Genomic DNA, 20,890 nt, shown 5'->3' on the forward strand with positions numbered 1-20,890 from the left:
CGGGGCTGCGCGGGGCGCGGGGCCGGGCCGGGCGGGCGGCGGGCGGGGGCGGGGCGGCGGAATTCCCCGGCGCCGCCGGCCTGCACGCCCATTGGTCTGCACCCCGCCGTGACGTCACGCCTGGGGAACGGGAAAACCCCCACGCGTCACGTGATCGCGGGGGCGGGGCCGGCCGGGAAAGGGAGGCTGGGCGCTCAGGAGGGGTTGGGCAGGAGTCGCTGCCCATTGCTCTGGACGAAACGACTGAGGCCTGCTTAGGGCCATCACGCCTTACCCATTGAGCAAGCCGGGAAACTGAGCCGCTCCCCGCTTTGGTCTCCCAGTGGGACTTGAACCTGCCGTTTCTAAGGCTGGAAGGGGAGCTTCAGGATGGAGAGATTGCCAGGGCTCTGCACCTGCCATCATAATAATATTTCGGAAACCTCCAAGGTCTCTCTACACCTCTGTTTCCTCAACCGTAAATTGGGGATAAAGATATTTAAGGAACGTTTGAAGCTAGCGTGTCAGCTTCAGAGGTTCTGTTTTGTGCATTGTTGTAACCCCAATGCCTAGACCAGCGCCCAGAACACCGTAGGTGCCCAATAAATGTTTATTGGAGGCCAGGCGCGGTGGTTCATGCCTAAAATCTCAGCACTTTGGGAGACCGAGGTGGGCATATCACAAGGTCGGGAGTTTGAGACCAGCCTGACCAACATGGTGAAATACCGTCTCTACTAAAAATACAAAAATTAGCTGGGCGTGTTGGTGTGCACCTGTAATGCCAGCTACTCTGGAGGCTGAGGCAGGAGAATCGCTTGAACCTGGGAGGCAGAGGTTGCAGTGAGCCGAGATCATGCCATTGCACTCCAGCCTGGGCAACAGAGTGAGACTCCCATCTCAAAAAAAAAAAAAAAAAAAAAAAGTTTATTGGATGAATGCAAGGATGTTTTATTTATTGGTTTGTTCCTCCCCCCAACCCCTGAAAGTTACCCATAAATAGCCCAGACCACTTTGAGCTCAAAAGCTCAGTAATGTAGTCTGCGAATGGCAGCAGTGTAGCCTCCGTATACATCCTGAGCTGTGTGCCCAAACCCTGAGCTCATCCCTCGCACCAGCACCAGAAGCATATGATAGGATTATTGCAGAAGAGACTCAGGCTGGAAGAGGGGCAGCCATTTGGCTAGACTCCCACATTCCTAAGACTCCCACATACCTGAGAACGACCAGGTGATCTATTAGTTTCTAGCTTGGATACCAGGCACTCTCAGACTACAGATGCAGGGTTTGTTGTCTTTGCTTTGCTTGTATAAAGTTTGGGTGTTCTGGCTGGGCATAGTGGCTCACACCTGTAACCCCAATACTTTGGGAGGCTGAGGTAGGAGGATTGCTTGAGCCTAGGAGGTTGAGGTTGCAGCGAACTGTGATCATGCTATTGTACTCCAGCCTGGCTGACAGAGTGAGACCTTGTCTCAAAAAGAAAAAGAAAGAACTCTGTAAGTTGAATGTTCACAACAGTTATGTGAAGTATATGTTGTTGTTTATCCCCACATAGCAGATGAGAAAACTGAGACCCAGTGAAATTAATTTCTTGAAGGCCACACAAATTAATATGACACAAATATTTAAAACATAAAATTCTTGGGACAGGGTCTGGCACATGTGAGTGCTATATACAAATGTGAACTTTTTTTTTTTTTTTTTTTTTTTGAGGCAGGGTGTCACTCTGTCACCCAGGCTGGAGTGCAGTGGCAGGAACATGGCTCACCACAGCCTCAACCTCCTGGACTAAGGGGATCCTCTTACCTCAGTCTCCAGAGTAGCTGGGACTACAGGCACACACCAACACGTCTAGCTAATGTCCTCTCCCTCTCCCTCTTCCTCTCCTTCTTCCTCTCCCTCTCCCCTCTTTTTCGAGAGATGGAGTCTCGCTGTGTCACCCAGGCTGCAGTGCAGTGGCGTGATCTCAGCTCACTGCAGTCTCTGCCTCCCAGGTTCAAGTGATTCTCCTGCCTCAGCTTCCCAAGTAGCTGGGACTACAGGCATGAGCCACTGTGCCCAGTCTGTTTTCTATTTTTGTAGAGACAGGATCTGTTGCTCAGGCTGAGCCAGTGCACCTGGCCAAAGGGCAACTAACTATTAACATCATCTTATTTAATCCTCATGATCATCCTGTTATTAGACCCACTTTACAGATGGGAAACTGAAGCTCAGAGAGATGAAGTCAGTTGCCAGAGATCACACAGCTGGTGAGCTGGGACCACAGGTGTGTGCCACCATGCCTAGCCTAATTTTTGTGTTTTTAGCAGAGATGAGGTTTCACCATGTTGCTGAAGCTGGTCTCAAACTCCTGGGCTCAAGCGATCTGCCCACCTCAGCCTCCCAAAGTGCTGGGACTACATTTCTTTCTTTCTTTCTTTTTTCAGAAGAGATGGGGTTTCACCATGTTGGCCAGGCTGGTCTTGAACTCCTGACCTCAGGTGATCCGCCTGTCTCGGCCTCCCAAAGTGCTGGGATTACAGTCATGAGCCACTGTGCCCAGCCCTATTTCTTTCTTTCTTTTTTCTTGAGATGGAATCTTGCTCTGTTGCCCAGGCTGGAGTCCAGTGACACGATCTCGGCTCACTGCAAGCTCCTACTCCCAGGTTCACGCCATTCTGCTGCCTCAGCCTCCTGAGTAGCTGGGACTACAGACGCCTGCCACCACGCCTGACTAATTTTTTGTATTTTTAGTACAGAAGGGGTTTCACTGTGTTAGCCAGGATGGTTTCGATCTCCTGACCTCATGATCCGCCTGCCTCTGCCTCCCAAAGTGCTGGGATTACAGGTGTGAGCCACTGTGCCCAGCCCTATCTCTTTTGTTTTTTGTTTTTTGTTTTTTTTGAGACGGAGTCTCGCTGTGTTGCCCAGGCTGGAGTGCAGTGGTGCCATCTTGGTTCACCTACCTCCCAGGTTCAAGCGATTCTCCTGCCTCAGCTTCCCAAGTAGCTGGGATTACAGGTGCGCACCACCACACCCGGATAATTTTTGTATTTTTAGTAGAGACGGGGTTTCACCATGCTGGCCAGGCTAGTCTCAAACTCCCGACCTCAGGCGATCTGCCCACCTCGGCCTCCCAAAGTGCTGGGATTACAGGCGTGAGGCACCGTGCCCAGCCTTTTTTCTTTAAGATATGGGATTTTGCTGTTGCCCAGGCTGATCTTGACTTCCTAGCCTCAAGTGATCCTTCTGCCTGAACCTCCCAAAGCACTGGGATTACAGGCATGAGCCACTGTGCCCAGCTCTTCAATTTACAGAGTTATTACACACAGCGTAACAGTGTCAGGCACTGCTCTGAAAGCTAGGGACATAGCAAGGCACACAGCAGACAAAAAGCCCTTGCCATCAAGGAAATCCAAGTGAGGAGACAGATGGAAAACAGATAAGCAAATATATGTCTGATGGTGATGGCAGTATTACAGGATAGAGCAGGATAAACAGAATGAATTTGGAGGATAGTTTGAGTTAGGAAGATCAGGGTCTGAGAGGTGCCATTTGAACAGGAAGTCAAAGGACATGAGGGATTCATGTGGATAGCTAGGGGAGAGTGTTCAAAGCACAGGGGCTAGAATGTGCAAAGGCCCTGTGGTAGGAACATGCATGACATGCTTAAGGAATAGCAAGAAGGCTGGTGCAGCATGAGTGACAGGAAAGGGGTGGAGATGAGGGCAGAGTGATGGACCAGTAAGGTGATGAGGACATTGAATGATATTAAATGTAATGGATGAAGCCGACCACAGGCAGCACTTACACTAGCGCTTGGCTTACGATAAGGATGACAAATAGCAGCTCCCATTGTTATACGACTAGAAGCTCTCCTGATTCCTCTTTGCCCCTTGCCAATGCCAGGCCTCAAAAATGTTTGTTGAGATTGGGTGCAGTGGCTCATGCCTGTAATCCCAGCACTTTGGGAGGCCAAGGCAGGCGGATCACCTGAGGTCAAGAGTTCAAGACCAGCCTGGCCAACGTGGTAAAATCCCGTCTCTACTAAAAACACAAAACTAGCCAGGAATGGTGTAATGCGCCTATAGGCCCAGCTACTAGGGAGGCTGAGGCAGGACAATCGCTTGAACCCAGGAAGCAGAGGCTGCAGTGAGTCGAGATCACGCCACTGCACTCCAGCCTGGGTGACAGAGTGAGACTGTCTCAAAAAAACAAACAAAAATGTGCTGAGTGACTAACTAAAAGGACATGTCAGGGCCAGGCACGGTGGCTCACGTCTATAATCCCAGCACTTTGAGAGGCTGAGGCAGGCAGATCACCTGAGGTCAGGAGTTCGAGACCAGCCTGGCCAACATGATGAAACTCCATGTCTACTAAAAATGCAAAAATTAGCTGGTGTGGTGGTAGGCATCTATAATCCCAGCTACTCAGGAGGCTGAGGCAGGAGAATCACTTGAACCCAGGAGGCAGAGGTTGCAGTGAACTGAGATCGTGCGACTGCACTCACTCCAGCCTGGGTGACAGTGACTCCATCTCAAAAATAAATAAATAAATAAAAAGGGGACCAGGTGCGGTGGCTCACGTCTGTAATTCTAGCACTTTGTGAGGCTGAGGCGGGTGGATCACGAGGTCAGGAGTTTGAGACCAGCCTGACCAACATTGTGAAACACCACCTGTACTAAAAATACAAAAATTAGCCAGACGTGGTGGTGCACACCTGTAATCCCAGCTACTCAGGAGGCTGAGGTAGAAGAACTGCTTGAACCTGGGAGGTAGAGCTTATAGTGAGCCGAGATCACGCCACTGCACTCCAGCCTGGGCGACAGAGTAAGACTTTGTCTCAATAAATAAATAGATAAATAAATAAATAGGATAGCTGGGTGCCGTGGCTCACACCTGTAATCCCAGCACTGTGGGAGGCCGAGGCAGGCAGATCACTTGAGGTCAGGAGTTTGAGACCAGCCTGACCAATATGGTGAAACGTGAAACCCTGTCTCTACTAAAAATACAAAAGTTAGCCGGGCTTGGTAGTGGGTGCCTGTAGTCCCAGCTACTCGGGAGGCTGAGGCAGGAGAATTGCTTGAACTCGAGAGGCGAGAGTTGCAGTGAGCTGAGATCATGCCACTACACTCCAGCCTGGACAACAGAGTGAGACTCCCATCTCAAAAAAAAAAAAGTAAATAAATAAAAATGAAAAATAAAAAGGACATGTCAGATATCCTCAGCGTTCAGGATTTCTGCTGGGCTGTGAGCCCCATGAGGGCAGGTCTGGGTCTGTCTTGGTCCTGGCTGTGTACACAATACATCCCAGCACATGGCACTACCCAGGGGCAGGGTTCAGCTGTTCCTTTTGTTGACTGCTTGTCACAGTCTCCAGTGTCTGAATATGAGCCCCACTGAGGTCCACACTTCTGGATGTGTCCATGTGTCTGGGAAAATGATTGTTGGGGTTGTTCAACATGCACTCATTAAATATTCCTGGAGTGACTTCCCTGTGTTTGGCCCTATGCTGGGGACACAGCAGTGATCAAGACAGGTCTGGCTATGTCCTCACAGGGCTCCATCCAGTGGAAGAGACCAACTTGTTCCCAGTGATAATTCACAGTGCACAGGGCTGCCATGAGAGACCCTAGAGAACTTGGCAGTCAGGGAGAGCTTCCTAGAGGAGGAAGCATTGGAGCCACAACTTGGAGGACACATGGGTAAAGTAAAGAAGGGATGAGCCAGCTGTGATGGCTCAGGCCTGTAATCCCAGCACTTTGGGAGACCCAGATGGGAGGACTGCTTGAGGTCAGGAGTTTGAAACCAGCTTCGGCAACATCGAGAGACCCCATTTCTACAAAAAAATTTAAAAATTATGCAGGCGGCCGGGCACAGTGGCTCACACTTGTAATCCCAGCACTTTGGGAGGCCAAGGCAGGTGGATCACGGGGTCAGGAGTTCGAAACCAGACTGGTCAAGATGGTGAAATCCCGTCTCTACTAAAAATACAAAAATTAGCCGGGCATAGCGGTATGTCCCTGTAATCCCAGCTACGCAGGAGGCTGAGGCAGGAGAATTGCTTGAACCCAGGAGGTGGAGGTTGCAGTGAGCCAAGATCGTGCCACTGCACTCCAGCCTCGGCAACAGGAGGGAGACTCCATCTCAAAATAAATAAATAAATAAATAAAAATAATAAATAAATTAAAAATTACGCAGGTGTACTGGCACTTGCCTGTGGTCCTAGGTAGTTGGGAGGCTGAGGCAGGAGGATTGCTTGAGCCAGCAGGTCAAGGCTGCAGAGCTGTGATCGTGCGACTGCATTCCAGCCTGGACAACAACGCGACTTTGTCTCAAAGGATAAAAAAAAAAAAAGCGGACAGGGGTTGTGTGCCTGGGGACAGGATCCAGGTAAGGGGAAGATCAGGCTGGATGCAGGGGTTAATAAGTGTCCCCATCACCAAGGTCTCACTCCCCAGTAAGGAGCCTGGGCTTTCTCCTGAGGTCACTGGGCAGCCACAGTAGGTTCTGAGCAAGGGCTGGGCAGGATCATGTTTGTGCTTTAGTAGAAGAAACTAGAAAGTTTCCTCTAGCTGGGATGGGCGTGGTGGCTTATGTCTATCATCTCAGCACTTTGCGAGGCTGAGGTGGGCGGATTGCTTGAGGTAGAGACCAGCCTGGCCAACATGGTGAAACCCCGTCTCTACTAAAAATACAAAAAATTAGCCAAGTGTGGTGGTGCATGCCTGTAATCCTAGCTATTCAGGAGGCTGAGACAGGAGAATCACTTGAACCCAGGAGGTAGAGGCTGCAGTGAGCTGAGATCGTATGACTGCACTACAGCCTGGGCAACAGAGCGAGATGCTGTCTCAAAGAAAAAAAAAAAAGTTTCCTCTAGCTGCTAGCTAGAGTGTGAATGGGAAGTGGTGAGGGCAGGACTGGGACAGGGGACCAGGCAGAACACTGAGCAAGAACACCACAGGGTAAGGAGGGGCATGGAGCAGGTGGTCCCAAATGAAGAGGTGAGACTCCCAGGGAGTTGCGGGGATAGCTGATGGGCCTTGTCAAAGGCTTGGGCGTGGAGCTGTGGAAGGAGGAAGAGCCAGGGGTGATGAGGCCAGGGAGTCCAGGTGGCTGGAGAGCCCACCACTCTCGAGGGTCTGCCGAGTCCTGTACCTCCAGGGCTCCTAGAAGCCCATCAGTCAGGCTTTCCTGGGTTTACCATGGGGCAGAGCCTGGGGTTCCTCCAAGGGCACCGGGGATCCATGGAATGGTATAGAGTTCGGGGGTGGCTAATGGAGACCCATGGCTGCCCTGAGGGATGCAAGACTGCCGTGGCCTGTCTGTGGACCTGTGGTGTGGGGCTCCAAGGGCACCACCATCTCCCTGGGATCTCATGGATCCCCTGACTGGCTCTGCAACGTGGGGTGGCAGCTGGAGCCTGAAGGAACCTGGCATGGTCCTCAGCGCTGGGCCCCCTATACCGAAGTGTTGCTGAGACCACCCCACAAAACAGTCAACCTGGGAATGCAGGGTCCCCACCCCTCAGAACACAGAGGCCTCACTCAGCTCACCTATCCAGTGGGCAAAGGGTCCCAGCACCAGGGGCTGGGCTGGGAAGTCCAACTCGTGCCACCTCTGGAGGGCTTGGCTGGTCGTCGGCACAGGGAGCCCCGGGGATGTGGTGACACCCCAACACTCATGGAGTGCTACAGCCAGGTGTCACACCGGTTGGCTGAGCCTTCATCCCCGTGCCCTCCCGCCAGTGCTACAGCCAGGTGCCACTCAGGCTAGCTTTCACACCCATGCTCCCCAAAATTGGGGGTGAACAGGAGTCAGCACAAAAAGCCAAGGGCACACATCTAGTGTGCCCCAACTGCTGTGTTGAGGTCTCAGGGTGGCAGGTGCCTTTGCTCATGGCGACCCAGCTGAAAGCTGTACTTGGCCGTGCCTGGTGGTGTCGGGTTAGGCACACAGGAGGCTCTAGCCTGCGCCTGGCAGGGGCAGCGGGCTCCCTGCGAGCAGCTTCCCCAGGAATCTGAAATGGGGCCAGTTAATGAAATCTCAGCGGGCTGGTGGGAGGGCAGCAAATGAGGAAGAGGCCTGGCCTGGCAGGTACGGCTTTTTTTTTCTTTTTTCTTTTGAGATGGAATCTTGCTCTGTTACCCAGGCTGGAGTGCAGTGTGTGATCTGGGCTTACCACAACCTCTGCCTCCCAAGTTCAAATGATTCTCCTGCCTTAGCCTCTCGAGTAACTGTGATTACAGGTGCCCACCACCATGCTCAATTAATTTTTAGTAGAGACAAGGTTTCACTATGTTGGCCAGGCTGGTCCCAAACTCCTGACCTCAAGTGATCCATCCACCTTGGCCTCCCAAAGTGTTGAGATTACAGGCGTGAGCCACCGCGCCCAGCCAGGTATGGCTCTTGACGTAAGGTCACAATCCCCACGTTTATACGTCCTGTACCCTGCAGGTCACCCTCCCGGACCCAGGAGAGCCACCTCATCCCTGCTTGAAGCTGCTCTCCGAGGCGCCAGAGGAAGGAAGGCACGAGGAGGAGGGCAGTGCTGAGTTTAAGTTAAACACCCATATGAATTTATTAAATCCAGACTGTGTTAAAGGGTGGCGGTCTAGGAGGGGGAGTATGGTAGGAGGACGAGGGACAAGATGATGAATGGCCGTGGGCATCCCGTAGGGGGGCCCGGCCCCGCCCCCGCCCAACCCACCCCCTCGGCAACGCCGCATCGGCTTCACCATGATTCCCAGTGGTGCTGGGCTGGTAGGGCGAGATGGCTGGAAACACAGAGGGACAGAGGGACAGACGGCGCCTCCACACACAAGCCCTGGCCCCTATGTCACACGCTGGGCCCTGGCCTGAGGCGGGCCTCCCGCCGCCCCAGCCTGATCTGTCCAGGGAAAGGGCGACAGGGAGGGGAGGGGGCCGGGGCGCAGGGGCAGTAGTCGCCAGGAGCCGGAGCAGGCGAGGACCAGTCGCAACTAATCCTTTTTCTTGTCCTCTGCTGGCTTTGGAGGGGCTTCCTGGGGCTCGGTGGCAGAGCTGGCCCCCTGGGTGGGCTTGGTGGGCAGGGACGTGGAGGCCTCCTCCCTGGTGGCGGTGGTCGTGGTGGGTGCAGGTGTGGACTTGAGGGCCCCTGCTGCTGTGGGAACCTCGGCCACGGGGGCAGCAGCTGTGGGGTCTTCTCCACTCATGCCAAACTCGTTGACCCGGGTGGGGTCGACGCGGTAGATCCACCGTTGGTAGAGGTAGATGAAGAAAACCACATCTGGAGAGGGGTAGGAGGCAGTGTGAGGTCGGGCTGGCCCGTCCACAGCCAGGTGGGCCTGGGTGGAGAGCGCGTGATGCAAGGGTGGGGCCGAGCCCCCTCAGACTGAACACCCCATCTGGGGCCTTGGCACCCCCTCAGACCTGGGCCCTGGGCCCTGTTCCGGTGGGAGCCCTGACCTGCCCGCCAGGCCTCACCGTCCCGCAGGCAGCCGATCCGGTACATAACGGGCATCTTGATGACAAAGGCGAACAGGTCGTCGATGAATGTGTTGAGGGCCTTGTAGGTGAGCATGCGCCAGGGCAGATGGGCCACGGACTTGAGCTTGTAGTTGATGAAGAGCTGGGGCGTCATGGTGATGAAGCCTGCAGTGAGGGCACCCATGAGCGGAGGAACGGCCTCTCCCACCTCTCCCCTGCACGCTCTGCACGGGCCATACCAGCCCCCTCACCACTTCCTACACCTGGGCACACTCTACCAGCGGCCTCTGCACTGGTGGGGCCCTCTGTCACATCCACACAGCTCCCTCCCTGGATATCTGAGGCCTGGGTTTAAATGTCCTGTCCTCAGAAGGGCCCCGACCCCTATTAATGTGCATCCCCCCACCACTCTGCCCTTCACAGTACTCATTACTGGCTGTGATTCACCCGGTCTTTTCTTTTTTGAGACAGGGTCTCACTCTGTCACCCAGGCAGGAGTGCAATGGCATAATCATGGCTCACTGCAGCTTCAACCTCCTGGACTCAAGGGATCCTCCCACCTCAGCCTCCCAGGTAGCTGGGACTACAGGCACGCACCACCACTCCCCAATAATTTTTGTGTTTTTTGTAGAGATTGGATCTTGCCACATTGCCCAGACTGGTCACTAATTCCTGGGCTCAAGTGATCCTCCTGCCTCAGCCTCCCAAAACATTAGGATAACAGGCGTGAGCCACCGCACCTGGCCCTACTTGTTTACTTGTTCCCAAGACATAAAGGTCCCCTGAAAATGGGGACTGAAGTGTACGTTCATGTCCTCCCCAAAGCCCTTTCTGACCCCAGATGGGGCCATGTGTGCCCTCGGGCCTCCCTACATCCCAGCTCTGCCCACCCTGGGTTGTCCCTGCCTGGGGATGGGTCTGTCTCCCACACTGGGCTGTGAGCCCTGCCTAGCATGGAGCCTGCTCTCTCCTGGGGCAGCTGGGCTGCTCACCGAAGGTCAGCAGGAAGCCGTAAAGCATGCTGAGCACCCAGGAGTACCAGCCCTTGTGCTCCAGGTATAGAAGACTGTAGACGGCGTAGCAGCCCAGGAGTGGGAAGAGGATCCAGGACAGGTACCGGAACGCCATCTGTGGGGCCAACAGGGTGGGGCTGTGAGCCAGCTCCTCAGCCCTGCCTGGCAACCCTACTCCCCACCCTCAGCCACCACACCTGGTCTGGCAGGACGGGCAGGGGGAATTTCCAGGTAGCCCTGGGGACTCTGGACTCGACCAGGAAGCAGTTATGGCAGGTGGGGGACACAGAGGGTGTGACACAGGCTATAAAGCGTGGGTCCAGCAAGCAGATGGTCGGCCCCAGGTCCCTCAGGGGTAGGTGGGTGCTTGGAGACCACCCCCAGGGGCCCAGTGTGCGGGACACTCACATCGTCATACACTTTGGTCGAGGACTCGATATACGTGGACTTGTCCTTGAAGGATAGGCGGGGGAAGATTCCTGCCACCCTGTGCTCCCGGTCCAGCTGTGGATGAGGTGGGCGCCATGGTCAGTTGCCATGCTGGCTCTGGCCCCACAAGCCAGCACCAGCCCCTGCCCTTCCCCACCGTTCCCAGTTCCCCTGCCCCATGTGTGACCCAAAAAATCCCCTGGTGAGAAAATCCCCTTGGTCCTGGGAACGAGGCACTTGCTGGGAATCCCCCGGGGGCCAGCTCCAGGGTCCAGCTGGGCCACACTACCCCTCACAGCCCCTGCAGCTCCCGAGACAGCATGGCGCCCTGGCCTTACCCGGACGTCCATGACCTTGGTGATCTTCCAGAGGTCGATGAGGACCCCGATGAAGACGCTGACCTGGACCACGAAGTTGGTCTCGTTGTCCAGGATGTAGAGAAGGACCACGAATGACTGAAAAACGCCGAAGAAGACGGAGCGCACAGACAGGCCCTCCAGAGACTGCCGGCTGTTCCAGAACTGGATATCTGTGCGCAGGGGGTAGGGGAACCAGGAGGCTGACGAGGTACTAAGACCCTCCTGCAGCTCCCTCAGGCCCCCTTGACCTACATCCTCCTCACACCCCGGGGTGGCGCTGGGTCCTCAGGAGGGGTGCCAAATGAGATCCCTCTCTCCCAGGAAGGCTCTCTCATTCATCAGGTGGCCCCCAGAGCACCAGACAGGCAGCAGCCCTGGAGCCCTCCCATAGGACGTCAGCACCCAGCACCGCAGGGTGCAGTCCCTTGACTGATGGTGACAGTGACTGGTGCCATGGACGGGGCTCACCATGTGCCAGGTACTAAGGGCTGGTCAGGAAGCTGCTTCCCTGAGGCCGAACAGCCTGGCGCGGCAGAATCTGGAGGGACGCTGGGTCTGTGCAGCACCGTGGTGCCTGCCCACCCCCTCCAGGAAGGAAGATCTGTGGCATGCACTTCAAGACCACCTCCTCCAGGCCCCCGCCCTGACACCGTGAAGGAACTGGCTCACAGACATGCTCAGGAAACGAGACAAGGGCCCTGGGCTCCAGTCTGGAGCTCCGTCCAGTGCTCCACCTGGATGCTGCCAAGGATCCATGTCAGTGTACTCCTCACTCTGAGCCCCGGTCTCACCATGCACGCCCCTCTCTGACCCTGCCCGACTGAGCGTCTAACCGCAGCCACAGGAGGCTGAGCCACCACATCTGTAGCAGAGTGATGGAGCCAGGTGTGCAGTCATGCAGGGTCAGAGCCAGCTCTGCACTCAGGGAGTGAGGGCTGTGGGAGCTCTAGACCCCACCCCATCTCAGAGCTCCCCCACATCCCAGAGCTCTGCCATACTCCACAGGCTCACCTCACCCACCCCTGCCCATCAGACTGACCCTCGTCCCAACTGAGAAGAATGGGTCTGGAGACAAGGTTCTGGCGGGGGGGCGGGTGGGCCCGGGTGGGCCCAAGCCCCTCCTTAGACCAGGGAGGCCACACAGCACTGGTGTCAAGTGAGGCCCGTGCCCTCTGCTGCATGACACTGGGTGAAGGAACAGCCTTCTTGTGCCTCGTTTCTCACTGGACCCTAGCCAAGCCAGCTCCCGGGCAAAAGGGTCCTGTCTCCCAGCGACAGCTGGCAGATAGCCGGCTGGGGTCGGCACCAGCTCCTGTGCCCTTATGACACTGCATTCTTCCAGATGGTAGCTCTCAATAATGGCAAGAGCGTCCCTTTCTTTGGAACAGGGTCTCACTCTGTTGCCTAGGCTGCAGTTCAGTGGTGTGATCATGGCTCATGGCAGCCTTAACCTTTCGGGCCCAAGCCTCCTGAGTAGCTGAGACCACAGGCATGTACTGCCATGCCCGGCTAATTCTAAAAAAACTTTGTGCAAAGGCCGGGCACGGTGGCTCACGCCTTTAATCCCAGCACTTTGGGAGGCCGAGGCTGGCGGATCACGAGGTCAGGAAATCGAGACCATCTTGGCTAACACGGTGAAACCTTGTCTACTAAAAACACAAAAAATTAGCTGGGCGTGGTGGCGGGCGCCTGTAGTCCCAGCTACTCGGGAGGCTGAGGCAGGAGAATGGCGTGAACCCAGGAGGTGGAGCTGGCAGTGAGCCGAGATCGTCCACCGCACTCCAGCCTGGGCGGCAGAGCAAGACTCCACCTCAAAAAAAAAAAAAAAAAATTGTGTAGAAATGAATCTCGCTTTGTTGCCCAGGCTGGTCTCAAACTCCTGGGCTCAGGAGATCCTCCCACCTTGGCCTCCCAAAGTGCTGGGATTACAGGTGAGAGTCACCACCAGGCTGGGCAATAGCGTCTTAATACCAGGAATACTACTAGTCATTCCTCCTGCCGCCTCCGGCAGCTATAGGGCAGCAGGCTGCGTCCTTCAGACTGGGGTACTCTGGGCAAGGAAGAAGTGGCCTGCAGGGCCTACAAGATGAGAGTTGGGGCTGGAACTATCTACCCCTTAGGAACTGTGTGACTGGGCAAGTGACATCCCTGAGCCTCTGGTTCCCGTACGGCTCAAGGAGTTACCTGGGGAGGGTACCCAGGACAGTGCCTGGCATGTGGCTGCTTCTCCTCAAACGCTGGCCATCAGCATGGTCAGCCTTAGAACCTAGGGACCTTCGGGGGACAGTGCTCCTCCTTCCCAATGGGGCAGGCCCCATCCCCTCAGTCCTAAGCGGCCTCCCGCAGCAGGCAGCCTGCTGGGCAGGGTGGCGGGAGCAGCTCCGGGGCTTCCCTGCTCTTGGCTCTGGAGTTCCCCAGCCCTGCTTCCTGGCAGTACTGGCCTGGCCTCTGCCCCAGCAGCGGGCCAGCCCCTCCCTTAGCTCCACACCCGGTGGGTGGGAATTTCTGGGTTGGGAGTTTTGGGGCCACTGCCCCTCCCCAGCTCACTAGGCCTCTGAAGAGTGGGGCTGAGAGACCCCAGGCAGGGGGAGGATATGTGGGGAGGGAGGGGAGGATGAAGGGGGCAGGCCCTGTCCCCAGCCCTGCACAGCCTCTCATTAGCCCTGGGGTCCCGTTCCTACCATTCTTGAAGGCCAGGAACTCGAAGACACTGTGGACGATAGACACGATGATGGTGAGCGCCAGCAGGTAGGGGTTGGTCTCCAGCAGGGCCACCTGCAGGGGACACTTGTGAGCACAGCCCGCCCCCGCCCAAGAGCAACTTCACTAGCTTTTGTCCCCTAAGACCTGTCCCTGGGGCCGCCTGTAGAGGCAGGGTGAGGGTGGGCCAGCCGGGAGGAGACTGGGTCAGAGATGGGCAGATGAGGACAGAGAGGAGGGTGACTCACGGAGATAGAAATGACAGACTAGGGGAGTCTGTCTAGGGGAAGACACTAGGGGAAGAGGCAGAGGCCGAGGGAGTGCTGTGGGGAGTGTGTGAAGGGACACTGGGAGCCAAGAGCAGAGACCCAACAGTGACAACAACCCAGGAGGCAAAGCCGAGCCTCACGCCACAGAAACGGGCTGACATTTCAGGACCCAGTGAGATGGTAGAGACACGGAGTCGGAGCCCAGGGCCAGGGAGACAAGGTCTGGGACAGAAGGATTAAGGGGCAGGTCTGGACCAAAAGGGCCTGGCCAAGCCAACAGAGCAGCCTGGGGAGAGGACCCCCAGTCATCTAGGCCTGGAGGGCTGGGTGCCCACTTCCTTTCACTGCGGAGAAGGGACCTGGGAGGTTGTGAAACTGTGGGCAGAGGAGCACCAGGCGGGAGGTCCCACAGCCCAGGCCTGGCGCACTTCCTCTTGGCCTCCTGCGCCCAGGAAGGCACTGGGAAGTCCCGCCCGTCCCGGCCGCACTCACCTTCACCGAGTCCTGCTCCTCATCTGACTGCTCATACAACTCATCGCCCAGGAAGTTCCAGGGCGACTTGGTGCTCTGGGCGGCATAGAGCTGCCAGCGCCAAAGCGAGAGCGGGCAGAAGGAGACACGGAGCGGCAGGCTGGCCAGGCTCTCGTTGATGGGGTAGTAGTCCTTCTGCAGGTTCCAGTAGTCATTGAAGTAGATAATGGGGTAGTAGTCACCGCTCACGGCGTCAAACTTCACATCTGCAGCACATGGGGCAGGGGACACCGTTTGGCCCAGGGAGGAGGCCAGGGTACCCACAGGCCTCAGATGTCTGCAGGGACCCAACAGGGCCCCTCTACAGAGACTGGAGGACAGGGGACATTTCTAGGCCACACCATGAGGAGCTAAAGGGCCCCTTGACCTCAGCAGAGGGAACCAGATGCAAAGAGCAGGCAGGTCCCCGCTGAAGGGGGCAGCTGTGGCTCGGCTCCAGCCCCATGGGTGACCATGTAACCCAGTTTTATAAAAGCCAGAAAATATGGCTTTTAAGTGATACTGCCTCAATATCAAAAGTTGGCAAGTGATAGACATTTTTTGAAAACAGTTTGTGGGCTCGATGGGACTTGACTGTGGACCGATGCTGGCATATGGGAGTCAATCCTGGTGACCCCAGGGGTGGGGGTGTGGGAGAGGGAGAGGACATGGGAAGGGGATAGGACAGGGTGGGGAGCTTCGGAGGGTGGAGCCCTAGAAAGCTGTCTCAGGTGGATGGGGCCAGGAGAAGACAAGGAGATGGGCCCCAAGCACCCTCCCAGAGGCCTCTGCAAGCAGCTGGCAGGGCTGGGGAGCTTACATTGATCCAGGGGAGGGGGCACACTGCCCTTCACCCACGGTGTGTGGTCGTCCACGATGTTGATGGTGATGTTGGGGTGCCAATGGGAGATCACCTCCACGGGCCCATAGTCCTCAGCCCTCTGAAGCAACATGTGGGGAAAGGCCTCAGAGGCAGGTGGAGGTGCCCAGGGACCATCAGTCTCTGCACACTTCCTCCCAAGGGTTCCCATGAAATCTTACTCTTTGCTTTTTAGTTTTTGAGATGGGGTCTTGCCATGCTGCCCAAGCTGGTCTTGAATTCCTGGGCTCAAGCACGATCCTCCCATCTCAGCCTCCCAAAGTGCTGGGATTAGAGGCGTGAGCCACCACGGACAGCTTCTTTTTTCTTTCTTTTTTCTCTCTCTCTTTTTTGGGAGAGATGGGGTCTCACTATGCTGCCTGGGCTGATCTTGAACTCCCGGGCTCAAGTGATCCTTCTGCTTCAGCCTCCCAAAGCGCTGGGATTACAGGCATGAGCCACCTCCCCTGACAACCTTGGCAGCAGAGTATCAGCCACCACATCAAGTGCTGGCAGAGGGCTCTCCTCCCTGGCTTAGAGATTACGCTACCCAGGACCCTTCCGGCCACCGACAGGATCCTTCCACCCCACATGCAGAAAACCAAGGCCTGCAGAGGTAGGGGCAGGGCTGGCATCCTAGGCCAGGCTGCGAAGCCCAGCCTCATGACAGCAGGCTCCACACACTCTTACACAGTGGCCTCACCTCCATGAGCAGGGACCACCCCTCCCACACAGGACCACCCGCAGAGAGAGGAAGTCTCTTAGTGTCCACTGCAGGTTAACCACAGATTAACTGCCTGGTTCCCCAGCCCACCAGGAGTGACAGCAACTATTAATCCTGCAGTTCCTACTAAAGTCATATTCTCGTGTGCCTGCTTGATGCCGGGCTGAGCTTGGGCTCTGGGGCCTGACTGTGTGGGTGAGAGTCCCTGGCCTGCCACTTCCTGGCTGTAAGATTCAACAAGTGTCCTCATGTGAGAATGGGACTGTGATGCAGCCCCCTCCCAGGCTGGCGAGAGGCCCGGGTAACCCTGCCTGGGATCCCCCCTACTCCCTGAGAGGCAGCTGCCTCCTGACCCCATTTCCCAGAGGAGGAGCCCAGTGCTCAGGGAGGGGAGGGGGCGTGACCGAGCCGGCATGGTGGCTCAGTGGTGGTGACAGATGACAGGCCCAGTGGTCTGGTATGAGCTGTGAATGGCCTGGCTTGGTCCCTATAGGCCCTGACAACCCTGCCCGTTTACCTTGATCATTTCTGGGTCCGCTTCTGTCTCTCCTGTCAGCAGGTTCTTGGTTTTCTGAAATCGCCTGCGCTTGTATTTGTTGATCACTGTGGTTGGGAGGTGGGGAAAGGAGGGGACGTGAGACCTGCCGGGACCTGCAGCCTGCAGAGCCCAGACCCCTGCCCACCAGCAACGGCTCACGGTCTCCTGGCGTCCACCTTGCACTCACCTGCTGAGATCAACATGACCTGGAACGCCAGAACTGCCTCCCCAAATCTCAACCAATCCCAGTTCCTCATGATCATGGGGATGCCTCCATCATCAAATGCCCCAGGCAGAAACCCCAGCTTATCAGGGCACTGTAATCCTGGCACTTTGGGAGGCCGGGGAAGGCGGATCACCTGAGGTCAGGAGTTTGCAACCAGCCTGGCCAACATGGTGAAACCCCGTCTCTATAAAAATACAAAAATCAGCCAGATGTGGTGGCAGGTGCCTGTAATCCCAGCTACTCGGGAGGCTGAGGCAGGAGAATCGCTTGAACAAGGGAGGTGGAGGTTACAGTAAGCTGAGATCGCACTGTTGCACTTTAGCCTGAGCAATAACAGCGAAACTCCGTCTCAAAAAAAAAAAAAGAAAAAAGAAAAAAACAAATAAATAAATAAAATCAAGTGACTAATCATGGCATCATGCAGCTTTGGAACCCCAGACACTCACCATAGCCCCGGTGACCTCTCAACACTCAACACCTTCCACTTCTCAAATATGCCAACCCGGGGCCTCCGGGTGTGCTGCCCTGTGTCCCAGGAACGCATGCCCTGACACAGTCTTCATGGCCTGGCTCCTCCGTGGCGTTCAAATGCCTGGCAGAATATCCTTCTTCCACAGGGCTTCCTGGCCACTCCACTGAATGAGGCTACGCAGTCATTCTCCTGCCAGCTTGTTTCCTTCACAACATCTCACCACTATCCAAAACTTCACCGGTGGTTTACCTGCCTGCTGTCTATCCCTGCAACTAGCGTGCAAACCCCGTGCAGAAATGCGGGTAGGGGCAGGGCCTGTTTGAACACACATGGAGCGCCTGCACAGGCTCAGCGATGACCAGTTGAATACATGACTATAAAGAGGTGGCAGATAGTTCCAGAGAAGGTCTGAAGCCACCAACACGAGAAACCAAGATGAGAAACACTTCGGGGCTGTGAATCCCCAGCCAGGAGTTGGCCTCACTTCCTCTCGCAGAGGCCAGGTTGGCCACAGGCTCCCTGCCACGTTGTCCCAAATGCTGCAGGGGAGGAAGGGGCTTGTACGTGCCCACGCTGCATCCCCCAACCTCTGCCCTAGCCTGGGGATGTTTCTGTTTTTTTCTGAAGACAGTCTCGCTCTGTCTCCCAGGCTGGAGTACAGTGGCACAATCCTGGCTCACTGCAATCTCCGCCTCCAGGTTCAAGCGATTCTCCTGCCTCAGCCTCCCAAGAAGCTGGGACTACAGGTGCCCACCACCATACTCTGCTAATTTTTTGTATTTTTAGTAGAGACGGGGTTTCACTGTGTTAGCCAGGATGGGCTCAATCTCCTGACCTCATGATCCGCCCACCTCGGCCTCCCAAAGTGCTGGGATTACAGGTGTGAGTCACTGCGCCCGGCCCAAAAAGAAGCTACGCATTTCTTTTTCTTTTTCTTTTTTTTTGAGACAGAGTCTTGCTGTCATCCAAGCTGTAGTGCAGTGATGTGATCTTGGCTCACTGCAACCTCTGACTCCCAGGTTCCAGCTATTCTCCCACCTCAGCCTCCTGGGTAGCTGGGACTATAGGCGTGTGCCACCATGCCCGGCTAATTTTGTATTTTTAGTAGAGACAGGGTGTCACCATGTTGCCCAGGCTGGTCTCAATCTCCTGGCCTCGTGATCTGCCCACCTCAGTCTCCCAAAGTGCTGGGATGACAGGCGTGAGCCACCGCGCCTGGGAACTTTTCAGCTCTTCCTTATGCTGGGAAGGAAAATTCAGTCTGCCCTCCCTCAACTCTCCATCCTGACCCCTGGGGCCAGGGAAAAACAGGGAAAGGGGAAAGAGACCTGGCCAAGAGCGGGGGCTTGGAGGCAATCTTGCCTCTGAATCCTACAATCTAAGGGACACTGGTGAGTGACGTCACTTCCCTAATGAAGGAAGAAAAGCCTCGCTTCTTCTTGGCCCAGGGCCTGCTGCTTATTAGCACAAATGTCATCCTTTTTTTTTTTTGAGATGGAGTCTCACTCTGTTGCCCAGGCTGGAGAGCAGTGGCGTGATTTCAGTTCACTGTAACCTCCACCTCCCGGGTTCAAGCAATTCTCCTGCCTCAGCCTCCCAAGTAGCTGGGATTACAGGCATCCACTACCACGACCAGCAATTTTTGTATTTTTATTAGAGACGGGGTTTCACCATGTTGGCCAGGCTGGTCTCAAATTCTAACCTCAAGTGATCCACCTGCCTCAGCCACCCAAATTGCTGGGACTACAGGCTTGAACCACCACCCTGGCCAATCCTCATCATTTCTATGATTATTAAATCATTGGGGATCTTCCTCCTGTGTCCAGGGGGAGAAGCCAACATTCAAGGGCTGACTTAGAGAAAATTCCAGGGGGACATGCCCCAATCCTGTCCACACCTGACGAGACGGTCCAGGAAAGGGAGGGCCCTAGAGGGCAGTGCTGGCTGGTGGAGGGGGAGGCACAGGGGAGAGAGGCTTTCGCTCAGGCAGAGAACACATTCTGCAGCTTGGAGGCACCCAGACCAGAGGGACCTGGCTCCCGTGGGGAGGAAAAAGCCCCCCTTTCTTGGACGGAAATCTTCCAGAGCTGCATCATCCAGTATGGGGGTTGCTGGCCACATGCAGCTACTGGGCACTGCAAATATGGCTGGTCCAAACCAAGAAGTGCTGTGATATAAAACACACACTAGACCCCCCTTTTTTTTTTTTTTAAAAGACATAGTCTTGCTCTGTCACCCAGACTGGAGTGCAGTGGCATGATTTCAGCTCACTGCCACCTCTGCCTTCTGGGTTCAAGTGATTCTCCTGCCTCAGCCTCCCAAATAGATGGAACTACAAGTGTTAGCCACCATGCCCGCCTAATTTTTGTATTTTTAGTATATCTGGGGTTTCACTATGTTGGCCAGGCTGGTCTCAAACTCCTGGCCTCAAGTGATCCACCTGCCTCAACCTCCTAAAGTGTTGGGACTACAGACGTGAGCCACCATGCCCAGCCACATACACTAGATTCTGAAAACTGGCGCAAGGGGGAAAAAATGTAAAATATCTCACTTTTTATACTGCTTATATGTTGAAATGAGAATACGCTGAGCTCAATTAAACTATTATTAATCTCGTGGTTTTTCTTTACCTTTTTATTTGTGAGACAGGGTCTCCCTTTGTTACCCGGGCTAGAGTGTAGGGGTGTGATCACTGCAGCCTCAACCTCCTGGGCTCGGGTGATCCTCCCACCTCAGGCTCCCAAGTAGCTGGGATTACAGGCATCCCCCACCATGCCTGGCTAATTTTTATATTTTTATTATGGGGATCTTGCCATGTTGCCCAGGCTGGTCTCGAACTCCTAGGCTCAAGCGATCCTCTAGCCTTGGCCTCCCAAAGTGCTGGGATTACAGGTGTGAGCCAACACGGCCCTGGCCTTACCTTTTTATTATTTTATTTATATTTCTTTTTGAGACAGGGTCTCGCTTTGTTGTTCAGGCTGAAGTGCAGTGGCCTGATCACAGCTCCCTGCAGCCTTGACCTCCTGGGCTCAAATGATCCTCCTACCTAAGCCTCCTGAGTTGGAGGACACTACAGGTGCACACCACCACATCTGGCTAATTTTAAAAAATTTTTGGCCAGGCACGGTGGCTCAAGCCTGTAATCCCAGCACTTTGGGAGGCCGAGACGGGCGGATCACGAGGTCAGGAGATCGAGACCATCCTGGCTAACACAGTGAAACCCCGTCTCTGCTAAAAAATACAAAAACCTAGCCGGGCAAGGTGGCGGGCGCCTGTAGTCCCAGCTACTCGGGAGGCTGAGGCAGGAGAATGGCGTAAACCTGGGAGGTGGAGCTTGCAGTGAGCTGAGATGCGGCCACTGCACTCCA

General features: G+C 55.4%; 1 protein-coding gene across 1 annotated transcript in view; it reads right to left on the bottom strand.

Annotated features, from left to right (window-relative positions):
• Positions 1–8,507: 8,507 nt before the first annotated feature.
• The window catches only part of CLPTM1 (CLPTM1 regulator of GABA type A receptor forward trafficking), a 42,303-nt gene continuing 29,920 nt past the window's right edge, over positions 8,508–20,890 (bottom strand). The window contains exons 6-14 of the mRNA XM_023182392.3: positions 16,804–16,889; positions 15,524–15,644; positions 14,686–14,930; positions 13,906–13,999; positions 11,204–11,394; positions 10,845–10,940; positions 10,416–10,551; positions 9,421–9,588; positions 8,508–9,223 (exon numbers count right to left, since the gene is read on the bottom strand). Of these exons, the coding sequence (XP_023038160.1) occupies positions 8,937–9,223; positions 9,421–9,588; positions 10,416–10,551; positions 10,845–10,940; positions 11,204–11,394; positions 13,906–13,999; positions 14,686–14,930; positions 15,524–15,644; positions 16,804–16,889 (1,424 nt within the window). The 3' untranslated portion in view covers positions 8,508–8,936. The remainder of the gene's footprint in view (positions 9,224–9,420; positions 9,589–10,415; positions 10,552–10,844; positions 10,941–11,203; positions 11,395–13,905; positions 14,000–14,685; positions 14,931–15,523; positions 15,645–16,803; positions 16,890–20,890) is intronic.

Source organism: Piliocolobus tephrosceles, chromosome 21 (assembly GCF_002776525.5).
Source record: "Piliocolobus tephrosceles isolate RC106 chromosome 21, ASM277652v3, whole genome shotgun sequence".
Classification (NCBI taxonomy): Eukaryota; Metazoa; Chordata; class Mammalia; order Primates; family Cercopithecidae; genus Piliocolobus; species Piliocolobus tephrosceles.